This window comes from Anomaloglossus baeobatrachus, chromosome 10 (genome assembly GCF_048569485.1).
Source record: "Anomaloglossus baeobatrachus isolate aAnoBae1 chromosome 10, aAnoBae1.hap1, whole genome shotgun sequence".
Classification (NCBI taxonomy): domain Eukaryota; kingdom Metazoa; phylum Chordata; class Amphibia; order Anura; family Aromobatidae; genus Anomaloglossus; species Anomaloglossus baeobatrachus.
Window position 1 is genome coordinate 169,723,402 of NC_134362.1, and position 13,602 is coordinate 169,737,003.

Below are 13,602 nucleotides of genomic sequence, written 5' to 3' on the forward strand. Positions count from 1 at the left end.
GAGAACTCTGGGTAACAATGCTAGAGGTGGGAACACATAGGGGAGTCGGAATTGCGACCAATCCTGAACCAAGGCGTCTGCCGCCAGCGCTCGGTGATCGTGAGACCGTGCCATGAAAACTGGGACCTCGTTGTTGTGCCGTGACGCCATCAGATCGACGTCCGGCGTCCCCCAGCGGCAACAGATCTGCTGAAACACGTCCGGGTGAAGGGACCATTCTCCTGCGTCCATGCCCTGGCGACTGAGAAAGTCTGCTTCCCAGTTTTCCACGCCTGGGATGTGAACTGCGGATATGGTGGACGCTTTGCTTTCCACCCACGTCAAAATCCGCCGGACTTCCTGAAAGGCTTGGCGACTGCGTGTTCCCCCTTGGTGGTTGATGTACGCCACCGCCGTGGAATTGTCCGACTGAATCCGAATCTGCTTGCCTTCCAGCCATTGTTGGAAGGCTCGCAGAGCAAGATACATTGCTCTGATTTCCAGAACATTGATCTGCAGGGTGGACTCTTCCTGAGTCCACGTCCCCTGAGCCCTGTGGTGGAGAAACACCGCTCCCCCCCCTGATAGGCTCGCATCCGTCGTGACCACTGCCCAGGACGGGGGAAGGAACGACTTTCCCTGTGACAATGAGGTGGGGAGAAGCCACCAACGCAGAGAGTCCTTGGCAGTCTGAGAGAGGGAGACAGTCCTGTCGAGGGACGTCGATTTCCCATCCCATTGGCGTAGAATGTCCCATTGTAGAGGGCGCAGATGAAACTGCGCGAACGGGACCGCCTCCATTGCTGCTACCATCTTTCCTAGGAAATGCATGAGGCGCCTCAGTGAGTGCGACTGGCTCTGAAGGAGAGATTGCACTCCTGTCCGTAGCGAACACTGCTTGTCCAGTGGAAGCTTCACTATCGCTGAGAGAGTATGAAACTCCATGCCAAGGTAAGTCAGAGAATGGGTCGGGGTTAGATGAGACTTTGGAAAGTTGATAATCCACCCGAAACTCTGGAGAGTGTCTAGTGCCACCTTCAGACTGTGTTGGCATGCCTCTTGAGAGGGTGCCTTTATAAGCAGGTCGTCTAGATACGGGATGACCGAGTGACCTTGCGAGTGCAGAACAGCTACTACTGCTGCCATGACCTTGGTGAAGACCCGGGGGGCTGTTGCCAGACCGAAAGGCAACGCTACGAACTGCAGGTGTTCGTCGTGTATGACGAAGCGTAGGAAACGCTGATGCTCTGGCGCAATCGGCACGTGGAGATACGCATCTTTGATATCTATTGATGCTAGAAAATCTCCTTGAGACATTGAGGCTATGACGGAGCGTAGGGATTCCATCCGGAACCTCCTGACTTTTACGTGTCTGTTGAGCAACTTTAGATCCAGGACGGGTCGATACGATCCGTCCTTTTTTGGGACCACAAACAGATTGGAGTAAAAACCGTGACCTTGTTCCTGAAGAGGGACGGAGGTCACCACTCCTTCCGCCTTTAGAGCGGCCACCGCCTGCAACAGAGCATCGGCTCGGTCTGGTGGTGGAGAAGTTCTGAAGAAACGAGTTGGCGGACGAGAACTGAACTCTATCCTGTACCCGTGAGACAGAATATCCCTCACCCAACGGTCTTTGACGCGTGACAGCCAAATGTCGCCAAAGTGGGAAAGCCTCCCACCGACCGAGGGTGTGGGAATCGGAGACTGCAAGTCAGGAGGACGCCGTCTTGGCAACGGTTCCTCCGGCTGTCCTTTTTGGGCGTGACTGAGACCTCCAAGAATCTGAGCGTCTCTGGTCTTTTTGAGTCTTCTTTGACGAGGCGAATTGGGACCTGCCCGGTCCTCGAAAGGACCGATAACCAGACTGACCCTTCCTCTGTTGGGGTTTGTTTTGTCTGTGTTGCGGTAAGGATGAGTCCTTACCCTTGGAGTGTTTGATGATTTCATCCAAACGCTCTCCAAACAATCGGTCACGAGAAAAAGGCAAATTGGTTAAGCACTTCTTGGAATGAGAATCTGCCTTCCAATGTCTCAACCACAGGGCCCTACGCAAAACAACGGAGTTGGCTGACGCCACTGCCGTGCGGCTTGTAGCGTCAAGAACAGCATTAATCGCGTACGACGCGAATGCCGCCATTTGCGAGGTCAATGGTGCTACCTGCGGGGCAACTGCACGTGTGACTGAGTCGACTTGCACAAGCCCGGATGAGATAGCTTGGAGTGCCCATACGGCAGCAAAAGATGGCGCTAACGACGCTCCAATCGCTTCATAGATGGATTTCAGCCAGAGCTCCATCTGCCTGTCAGTGGCATCTTTAAGTGCCGCTCCATCTTCAACTGCAACCAAGGATCTAGCTGCAAGCCTGGAAATTGGAGGATCCACTTTTGGACACTGGGTCCAACCCTTGACCACCTCAGGGGGAAAAGGATAGCGTGTATCTTTAAGCCGTTTAGAAAAACGCCTTTCCGGATAAGCGTGGGGTTTCTGGATTGCGTCTCTAAAGTCAGCGTGGTCCAGAAAAGTGCTTAATGTACGCTTAGGATATCTGAAATGGATTCTCTCGTGTGGGGAAATATTTAACATCTTATTGATGGACGCTATAAGATCATTAACTATGGCGTCACCATCTGGTGTATCTAGATTGAGAGCGGTCCCAGGATCAGAATCCTGATCAGTTACGTCCGCCTCATCACCCATAGATTCATCTCGCTGGGATCCTGACCATTGAGATGAATGTGAAGGCTCCTCATAGCGAGCCCGCTTAGGTTGCCTGGGGCCATCGTCCGAGTCAGAGTCTTCACCCTGAGGTGTATGTGCCCGTCCCGGAGCTTGGAGGTAATTCAGCTGAGGGGGACCAGGGGGCAATGATTGCACAGTGTCCGTGGCCTGAAGTACAGGCCTAGCTCGCAATGTGTCAAGAATTTGTGACATAGTGAGAGACATTCTGTCAGCAAAAAGCTGTAAAGTCAGTTCCTGTCACCTGGACAGCATTCACAGGTGGTACACCCTGGGTCACGTCCAGCAGAGGTCCCGACTGTGCAAGTGCCGCAGGGGCCGAGCACTGCACACAATGGGGGTCAGTGGAGCCTGCCGGTAGAAAAGTCCCACATGCGGTACAGGAAGCATATAATGTCTGTGCCTTGGCACCCTTGCGTTTTGTGGACGACATGCTGTTGGCTCTCTGCAATGTGAGAGAGTCTATAGCCAAAGGGCGACCAGCGCTATGCAGTACAAAGTATTTGCAGGAACAAAGAAGGGAATTTTGTACTTACCGTAAATTCCTTTTCTTCTAGCTCTTATTGGGAGACCCAGACAATTGGGTGTATAGCTACTGCCTCCGGAGGTCACACAAAGTATTACACTAAAAAGTGTAAGGCCCCTCCCCTTCTGGCTATACACCCCCCGTGGGATCACGGGCTTACTCAGTTTTAGTGCCAAAGCAAGAAGGAGGAAAGCCAATAACTGGTTTAAACAAATTCACTCCGAATAACATCGGAGAACTGCAAACCGTTCAACATGAATAACATGTGTACCCGCAACAAACCAAGAATCCCGAAGGACAACAGGGCGGGTGCTGGGTCTCCCAATAAGAGCTAGAAGAAAAGGAATTTACGGTAAGTACAAAATTCCCTTCTTCTTCAGCGCTCTATTGGGAGACCCAGACAATTGGGACGTTCAAAAGCTGTCCCTGGGTGGGTAAATAAATACCTCTTGATAGGGCTGCAAGACAGCGCTCCCCTACGGGGAGGCCACTGCCGCCTGCAGTACTCTTCTACCTAGGCCGGCATCCGCCGAAGCATAGGTATGCACCTGATAATGTTTGGTGAAAATGTGCAGACTCGACCAGGTAGCTGCCTGGCACACCTGTTGAGCCGTAGCCTGGTGGCGTAATGCCCAGGACACACCCACGGCTCTGGTTGAATGGGCCTTCAGCCCTGATGGAACCGGAAGCTCAGCAGAACGGTAGGCTTCAAGAATTGGTTCTTTGAGCCATCGAGCCATGTTGGCTTTAGACGCCTGCAATCCCTTGCGCGTACCAGCGACAAGGACAAACAGTGCATCAGATCGGCGCATAGGCGCCGTGCGGGAAAAGTAGATTCTGAGTCCTCTGACCAGATCTAACAAATGTAAACCCGTTTCAAACCGGTGAGTCGGATGAGGACAAAATGAAGGTAATGATATATCCTGATTAAGCTGAAACGCGGATACTACCTTAGGGAGAAACTCCTGAATGGAGCGCAACACTACCTAGTCCTGGTGAAACACCAGGAAGGGAGCCTGATATGACAGAGCTGCCAGCTCATACACTCGCCGAAGAAACGTGATCGCCCTAGAAAAGCCACTTTCTGTGACAGGCGAGAAAGGGGAAACTCCCATCAGAGGCTCGAAAGGCGGCTTCTGGAGAGCAACGAGTACCTCGTTCAGATCCCATGGATCTAACGGCCGCTCGTACGGGGGCACAATATGACACTCCCTGTAGCAACGTGCGCACCTTAGGAAGACGTGCTAGACGCTTCTGAAACAACACGGATAGTGCCGAGACTTGCCCTTAAAGGGAGCCGAGCGACCAACCGTTTTCCCGACCAGAGTGCAGGAGGGCAGGCAAAGTAGGCAAAGCCGATGGCCAGGGATACACTCCCTGAGCAAAACACCAAGATAAGAATATCTTCCACGAGTTGTGGAATATCTTGGCAAACCGCGGCTGGCGAGCCCGTCTCATTGTGACCCTGACGTAATGCTCACAGTCGACTGACGGTGAGATGCCACAGATCTCGGTACCACAACCTCCTCGGCCAGTCTGGGGCGACGAGAATAGTGCGGCAGCAATCGGAAGCTGGAACTGCGACCAATCTTGAGCCAAGGCGCCTGTCGCCAGAGCTCCCGCCATGAAAATCGAGACCTTGTAGTTGCCGAGACGCCATGATGTCGACGTCCGTCCTCATCCCGCGGCTACCGATTTCTTGAAGCCAAACGGGAGCAGGTCCCAGTCCCCTGCGTCCACGTCCTCGCGACTGAGGAAGACTTGCTTCCTAGTGTTGTACGTCCGGAATGTGTACGCCACCGCTGTGGATAGTCCGACTGAATTCGGTTCTGATTGCATTCCAGCCACTGCAGGAAAGCTTGCAGTGCAAGATACACTGCCCAGAGCTCTAGACCACTGAGTTGAAGAGTGGACTCCTCTGAAGACGGTCTTTGACCGTCTGTGAAAGGGGGACGTTACTGTGTAGGAACATCGACTTCCTTCCCCTTAGCGAAGAATCTTCTAATGATGCGGACGCAGATGAAACTGCGTGAAAAGGCTCGCCTCTGGATGAGGCGCCTCCTTGAAGGAGAGACTGCACCCTCGTCTGTAGTGAACGCTGTTTGTCCAGCGGAATTCACTATCACTGAGAGAGTGTGAAAACTCTATGCCAAGATATGCCAGCGATTGGGTTCAACTTAGAAGAAGTCAAAGACCTCCCCGAAACTCTGGGAAGGGTCCAGCGCCATGTTCAGGTTGTGTTGGCATGCTTCTAAAAGAGAGTGCCTTGACAAGTAGATTGTCCAAGAAAGGGATCACAGAGTGACCGTAAGAGCGCGGGACTGCTCCCACTGCTGCCATGAACTTGGTGAAAAACCCGTGGGGCTGTCGCCAGCCGAAGGGTAGGGCTACAAAACGAAATATGCCCGTAGCCAACGCCGGTGCCTTGGAGCAATCGGCACGTGGAGATAAGCATCCTAATGTCTATGGATGTTAGGAAAAACTCTTTGAGACAGTGAGGCAATGACGGAGCGGAGTGATTCCCTCCGGAACCGCCTGGTTGTCACGTGCTTGTTAAGCAGTTTAAATTCCAGAACGGGACGGAAGGAGCCGTCCTATCTTGGCACCACGACCAGGTCGAAGCAAAAGGCGTAACTGGTTCCTGAAGAGGAACAGGGATTACCACTCGTCCTGCCTGCAGAAGAGCCTCGGCTCGGTCGGAGAGGTAGTTTGAGACAAACTGACTCTCTCTCACCGGCCTTTGACCTGTGGTAGGTAAATGTCGCTAAAGCGGGGGAGTCTGCTCCCCGCGGTTGCGGAGCGAGAAGGCTGAAAATTATGAGAAAAAAACGCTTTGGTAGCGATTCCTCCGGCTGCCTTCCCCGGGCGTACTTGAGCCTGCTAGGAATCTATGCCCTTCTGGGCCTTTTGAGTCGTTTTGGACAGTTGAATGAATTCATTCAACCCTTACCAACAGACTATCACTAGATAAAGGCAACCTGGTTAAGCACTTTGTTGGAAGAAGCATCTGATCCAATCTGTTAACCACTAGGCTCTGCGTAAAAAATACGGAGATGGCCGATGCCACCGCCGTCCGGCTCGTAGAGTCTCGGACAGCCTTAACAGCATGGTTCGCCATGCGGCGATTGCGAGATTACAGACGCTGCTGAGACCGAGATGTACCGGTGACAGCGTCCCTCTGCGCAACACTATCTGAAATAGCTTGGAGTGCCTTCACGGCTGCGACTGCCGGAGCAACCGACCTGCCGATAGGTTCTGGCCGCAATCTGTCTATGAAGCTATCTGTCAATGGCATTTTGACGTGAAGCCCCATCCACCACTACAACTATAGATCCAGCTGCAAGCCTGGAGATCGGGAGATCCACATTTGGACCTGGGCTAGCGCTTGTCCAATCAGGGAGGAGAGTGCCTCATTAATACGGTCGGAGAACGCTTATCGTGAAAAGCGTTGCGTTTCTGGACTGCATCTCTAGGATCAGAGGGCCAGACGAGTACGCAATTGCTTGCGATATTAGAAAAGAGATCTCCCCTGCTGTGAAGCTGACTCTTTCACTGATGGAGTCGAGGGCTATTCCCAGCGAGCCTGCTTAGGCCCTCTTGAACTGACGTCCGTGTCGGAGCCTGCCCCCTGGGACGCGTGAAAACCACCCTGGAGCCTTGAGCTGCTCCTCAAATCATGGTGGCCAGGGGCATTGCAACTATATTGCCCAAGGTCTGCGTGGGCTGCCAGACTGTAAGATGTCAGCCATAGTCACAGCCAATATAACAGCGGAAAAAAACTGCAATTTCGTCCCTGTCTCTGGACAGGAAGCACAGGTGGTTCTTTTAACCACATATAGCCGAAAACCCCGGTCAAGCAATTGCCCGCACTGGGGTCCTAGACTCGTATTACATGCAGTACAAGCAACATATAAAGTCCTCATTGGCCTTTTCTTTTTCTGCTGTTGTTGTCTAGCTATCTAAGTGCATAGCCTAGGATAGCGACCGTACAGTAAATAATCATACAAGCATGAAGTACAAATAAACACTTCAGCTCATGTAGTACACGCAGCATTGAAAACTTGTGGCTTGGCACATTAGCTCTTCTGCTGCTGTTGTCTATTTATCCAGGAGCTTGAGACAAGGATAGCGACATACAGTGAATGTATAGCATTCAAGCACGAAGTACAAGTAAACACTTCAGCACCTGTAGTACCCGCAGCATTGAAAACTTGTGGCTTGGCACATTAGCTCTTCTGCTGCTATTGTCTATATATCTAGGAGTATGAGACAAGGATAGCGACATACAGTGAATGTATAGCATACAAGCCTGAAGTACAAGTAAACACTTCAGCACATGTAGTACACGCAGCATTGAAACTTGTGGCTTAGCACATTAGGCCTTCTGCTGCTATTGTCTATATATCTAGGAGTATGAGACAAGGATAGCGACATACAGTGAATGTATCGCATACAAACATGACAGTAAACACTGCCAGCACATGCAAATGCAGCAGCCTTGCAAGCTGGTGCCTTGGCACCACTGCTCTACTGCTGCTGTTGTCTAGTTAACTAGGAGCATGAGGCAAGGATAGCGACATACAGGAAATGTATAGCAGACAAGCATGACAGAAAAACACTGCAGTACAAGCAAATCAAGCAGCATTGAGAGCCTGTGCCTTGGCAGCCTTGCCTTACTGCTGCTATTGTCTGTTTAACTAGGTGCATTAGCCAAGAAAAACGACATATAGTGCATGTATAGCATGACAATAAACCCAATTGCAGCACCTGCAAACGAAGCGGCAATGAAAGCTTGTGCCTTGGCACTTTGCTGTTGCCAAAACTGCCAACAAACACTGCAGACTAATCATTGAACACTTGTCTAGCCATCTAGGAGAGTATGCCCAGAATAGCGACAGTACAGTGCTGCATCGCATATCCGCACACAGTTCAAAAGCCCACTTCAGTATTAGTGGGACCAGTACTGCCTATCGCCCGCCCAGCGCGAGTATGAGGTCGCTCAAAAACCTGTGCCTGGTTCCGTTCTCCCAGAGTGGAAACCATAATGGCTGCCGGCTTCTCTTCCACGTCCTGTGCAGAGGGGCGGGCCGTGGGCGAGCCCCAGCCAAGAGCGGGAACCCGGCATCTCACTGTGTTCAGTGAGAGGGGGCTGGAGAATGCAAAGCAGACTCCAGCTCCCTGCGCTGAGATCTGTACAGCGTCCCGCCCCTCCTCTGACTGGCAGGGCTGGGGGCGGGAACGAAGCGGTGCCAGGCCTCAGAAGCCGGGGACTAAAGTTACAGGCGCCCCCGCCGTAAAAGCGCGGTCGGCGCCAAGTCCCCGGCGCACTACAAGTCACATCAGCGCCGCCGCCGTATGAGCGGTCGGCGCAAGTTCCTAAACATGACCCGTCGCTCAGCCATGGCTGCAGCAACATAAGCCCATCACTAATGTCCCCGGCGCACTATAACGCCCAGCAAGCCCGGAGCGTGCTGTGCTTGCCGGAGACACCGAGTACCTGACCGATGCAGGGCCTTGTCCCTGATAGTACTCGTGCTCCACATCCATCAGGTTCTTCTGGGTCTGTGGATGGAGCCCGGCCTCAGGGCTTGGAGGCCGACAGATCCCACTTCCACAGGGCCCTCCAAGGGGATGTGGAAGGAAAACAGCATGTGGGGCTCCGGCCTCTGTACCAGCAATAGGTACCTCAACCTTGCAACACCATCTGGTGAGAAGGGAGCATGCTGGGGACACTATATGTGTCCTCTTTTCTTCCATCCGAGATAGTCAGCAGCTACTGCTGACTATACAATGTGGAGCTATGCGTGGATGTATGACCTCCTTCGCACACAAAGCTAAAACTGAGTAAGCCCGTGATCCCACGGGGGGTGTATAGCCAGAAGGGGAGGGGCCTTACACTTTTTAGTGTAATACTTTGTGTGACCTCCGGAGGCAGTAGCTATACACCCAATTGTCTGGGTCTCCCAATAGAGCGCTGAAGAAATACTAAGATTACTACTGGCACAAGAGGGGGTGAGCCCTGAGGGCTGCTTACCGCCCGCTGAATAGCGGGTAAGAGGCGCAGAATTCCTTGTCTGGGTCTCCCCGGCTCCCCTCTGCAGCTCAGCGTGTCAGCAGGAATGGCTGCCGGCGTCTGTGGAGAGGGGCGGTCCGTGGGAGTTCCCAAACAAAAGTGCGGGAAACAGTGTCCCCTCTGTGCCTATTGTGAGGGCTGGAGTATGTAAAAACGACTCCAGCCCTCAGCGCTGATGCACTGACCAGCGTCCCGCCCCTCTCCTGACTGGCAGGTCTTGGGGCGGGAACGAACGGAACCAGGCCGCAAAAGCCGGGGACTCGAGTTATCAGCGCGGCCGCCGTAAAAGCGCGGCCCGCGCTGAAGTCCCCGGCGCACCACAAGTGCCAGCCGCGCCGCAGTCCCAGCGGCCGGCGCGACCGTTTCCCAAAAGTGTGCCTGCTTCAGCGAAGCTGAATGAGGCCATGGCACAAGCGCCGCAGCGCTGATGTCCCCGGCGCACTACAACACCCAGCATGCTGTGGTGTGAGCGCCAAATGCACGGGGACACAGAGTACCTTGAGGAAGCAGGGCCATGTCCCTGATGTACTCCGCTCCATCCAGCATCTTCTCCAGGGGCTGTAGATGGAGCACGGTCTCAGTGCCTGGAGACCAGTAAATCCCACTTCACCCAGAGCCCTGTAAAAAGGGATGGGGAAGGAATCAGCATGTGGGCTCCAGCCGCCGTACCCGCAATGGGTACCTCAACCTTACAAACACCTCCGACATACAGTGGGGTGAGAAGGGAGCATGCTGGGAGCCCTGTATGGGCCCTCTTTTCTTCCATCCGACATAGTCAGCAGCTGCTGCTGACTAAAAACAATGGAGCTATGCGTGCGTGTCTGACCTCCTTCGCACAAAGCTAAAACTGAGGAATCCGTACTCCTACGGGAGGGTGTATAGCCAGAAGGGGAGGGGCCTTACACTTTTAAGTGTAGTTCTTTGTGCGGCCTCCAGAGGCAGTAGCTATACACCACTGTCTGGGTCTCCCAATTAGGAGCGAAAAAGAAAATAATATCAGTATATATATATATATATATGTGCAAAAATATTCTGACTTTTTAAAGAGTTGCAATTGAATCAGCTGCAAATTATCTGGAAGACAAAAACCTAGAAAGGTCAATGGTGACCACAAAGTAAAACTTGAAAAAAAAAGGCGCAAACAAAGAAAGTATTTGATCTGCACCTAATAGTATATAACATGAGGGAGCAAATGGAACCTTAGCGCATGCAGGGGCACAAAATAAATGTGACAGCAGCACGTCAGTGAACTAATCTCAACCAAGGTGGTCTTCCCAAGGTGCGAGGACTGACCTGTGTCCACAAGGCTTCAGTTCGGTGTCTGCCACCTCGTCACAGCAAAGGGTGCAGCAGTTCTCTCGAATGCTGACTTGTTTTAACAGTGCTAAACGTCTGTGCCTGGAAAGAGGAGAGAGTTATTTATTGCTCATTAATACCATGATGATCGCAAACTGGGCAAGTACATAAAAGGGTCATCAATATCAGGTTGTTGGGTGGTCCGACTCCCAATGATCCACAGATTGGGGCAGTGGTGCACTCGAAATGTCATGGCTCTATACACTGCGGAGTGTCTGTGAATGCTCCTGTAAACTCAATCCCATATAGGAGAAGGATTGCAGCACCATTTACAGGCTCAGCACACTGTATGCAGCGGTGCCTTTAATCATCTGAATTGGTGGTGGAGTGTCAGACCCCCCCAATCATCAATCCGATAATGAACTTTCCAAAGTGTAGATCATAAATACTGAACAGTCCCAGGAACTCTCAAAGGATGGAGATTATGAAGAAAAACAGAAAATTAAAATTCTATAATTTATAATATATATATATATATATATATATATATATATATTAAATCTATTATATTAAATATATATTATATTAAATATATATATAATATTTTACACACAAATAATAATAAATATTATTATTATTATTATTATTATTATTATTAACAAACAAAAAAAAATAGAACAACATAAGAAATCTAGCCTCATACACAAGGAGAAATTATTTATTGATAATAAATAATAAAACAATTACAGGGAGGAGAATATGGCGCATAAAGCAAACGGCGATAAGTGCACGAGGCGCTGGGATCAGGATCACAGACAAACTGGAAATGTCATCACAATTTCTACCTTGGCAAAATGACCTTTTCTTCAGGAGCCAAAACAGCGAATTCGTTAAAAGTGCTAAATTTGTTTGCAGGTGGGTATTTAAAGGGCTTTGCTCCAAAATTGAACTCGCACTGCTGATAGGACATGAAACTTGCCGCAGCAAAGAACCCCGACCTACGGAGGAGAAGAGGAAAGGGTGATTGATGGGAAGCATTGCACAGAAGTTACTATGTGAGCAGCGTGTCATACAATGCCATTGGGTACCAACATGTGGAGCGCAGTCTGGAAGCAGTGACCCCAGTAAAAATCCGTCAGCGCAACTAGTACATCCCATGGCATGCTGGGAAAAAGAAAGGGAATCCTCTCCACTCCTGACCATATTTTTTCATCTTCATTATAATGTAGTGCAAGTGCCATAATACAGTCAGTCTTGGTTTCCAGCGCTGCTCCGCTCTTCTTCTGGATCGCATGACTTCTATTCTGACTCACCGGATCAGTGTTCTACGAGTGAGACAGAAGTTACTTTTACAGTGTAAGTCTATGGAGCCTTATATTGTAAAAGTCACTTCTAGCTGACACAAACTCATTTACTTACAGCAAAAAAAGGCTTGCCAAAGAACGCAGGTGGCGTTCGAAACGCGTAGCCGCACATGGACTCCCTATTTTGTCCCTTGTAATGTAATTATTTTTTACGTCCTTTAAAATAAAGCTTGCACAAGATTTTATATTATTCCGGAAGCTAGATTATTTTTTTCTTCTATTACAGCAAAAAAGGCAGCAGTTGTACATCGCCCAGGCCAAAAACTAATACTCCAGCAGGATGCAGCTAAACCCCCACTAAGTGGAGGCATCACAGGTGCGGGAGGAGCCAGGCCCCTTTCTGTTAGGCCTTGCATATTAGAGTTTCTGACCCTGTATGGTGCACAGTTGGGGTACGGCTTGGCAGCCCGCCTGATCTAAATATTATGGGCATCACCTATGTCCTCTATGACAGTCAGCGCCAAATATCTCTGGCAATGGCTCATCACCGGGAGAACAAAGCGTTTGGCGGTCGAAAATCAGGGGTCTACATGCAACTGACAGGCACAGTTAGTCTTCCATCATCTGTCCAAATTATATAGAACAACAATGAGAGGTGTGAAACATTCATATTAATTTATACTTTGTTGAGATACTCATGGATATATAATCTTTTTTTGGACATTCGCTAAGGCAAGAGGTAAAAAGAACAAGAAGAGGCGAACAACGTCCAATTACATCAAGAAATTATTTATTTTAATATTTTATATATCTGAAATAAATTTCAAACAAACACAGTGGTGAATGGATACACATAATATAGAAAAAATAGCGGTGAACAATGAACATATCCAGCTGGATATTGCACGTGACTGCTGGCAAAAGGTAAAGGTACATAGCTTACATATAAGAGAAGGCCAGGGGCATAATTACATCCTCAATATATGAAAATAATAGCCACAGTAGTATTACAATCTCAAGAACATCATATACAGCTCACCTCCAATGTACGAGTGATGGCAAAAAAGTCACACAGGTGCATAGGAAAATCCCGTAGCCACCAATATGGGGTATATCTCAATTAATATAAATCAGATAAGTTAATAAAGACATAATAAACAACTACCCCTCTTGGTGTACTAGCCAATTATAGAAGGACAGTCACCCACAGGTTGATCAATGGTAACCTACAGGGAATTAGATATGCCACTGCAGCTAAATTGTATTAATAGGTAGTCCCCAGCTGCAAACAATTTACATGCCATAGAGAGCTAAATAGGATCACCACAATGTATTAAGGGACTTTCTCAATGATTTGGTGATCACCATACCAAATAACTAGATATATATGGTAAATAAAACAGGGGAAAAAAAAAAAGAGAATTTTGTTACTTACCGTAAATTCTTTTTCTTATAGTTCCGTATTGGGAGACCCAGACATTGGGTGTATAGCTTCTGCCTCCGGAGGACACACAAAGTACTACACTAAAAAGTGTAGCTCCTCCCTCTGAGCATATACACCCCCTGGATAACCAAATATAGCCAGTTTAGTGCAAAAGCTGAAGGAGAATAGCCACCCACAAGTAGAGATAGAGCAAAAACCGGAACAACCGGAGCCTCTGTCTACAACAACAGCCGGTGATCACAC

At 49.8% G+C, this 13,602-nt stretch overlaps 1 protein-coding gene across 1 annotated transcript in view; it reads right to left on the reverse strand.

The window, feature by feature from the left end:
- RSPRY1 (ring finger and SPRY domain containing 1) overlaps window positions 1–13,602 on the reverse strand; it is an 86,306-nt gene that overhangs the window by 40,825 nt on the left and 31,879 nt on the right. The window contains exons 13-14 of the mRNA XM_075326888.1: window positions 11,457–11,609; window positions 10,609–10,713 (exon numbers count right to left, since the gene is read on the reverse strand). Coding sequence (XP_075183003.1) covers window positions 10,609–10,713; window positions 11,457–11,609 — 258 coding nt within the window. The remainder of the gene's footprint in view (window positions 1–10,608; window positions 10,714–11,456; window positions 11,610–13,602) is intronic.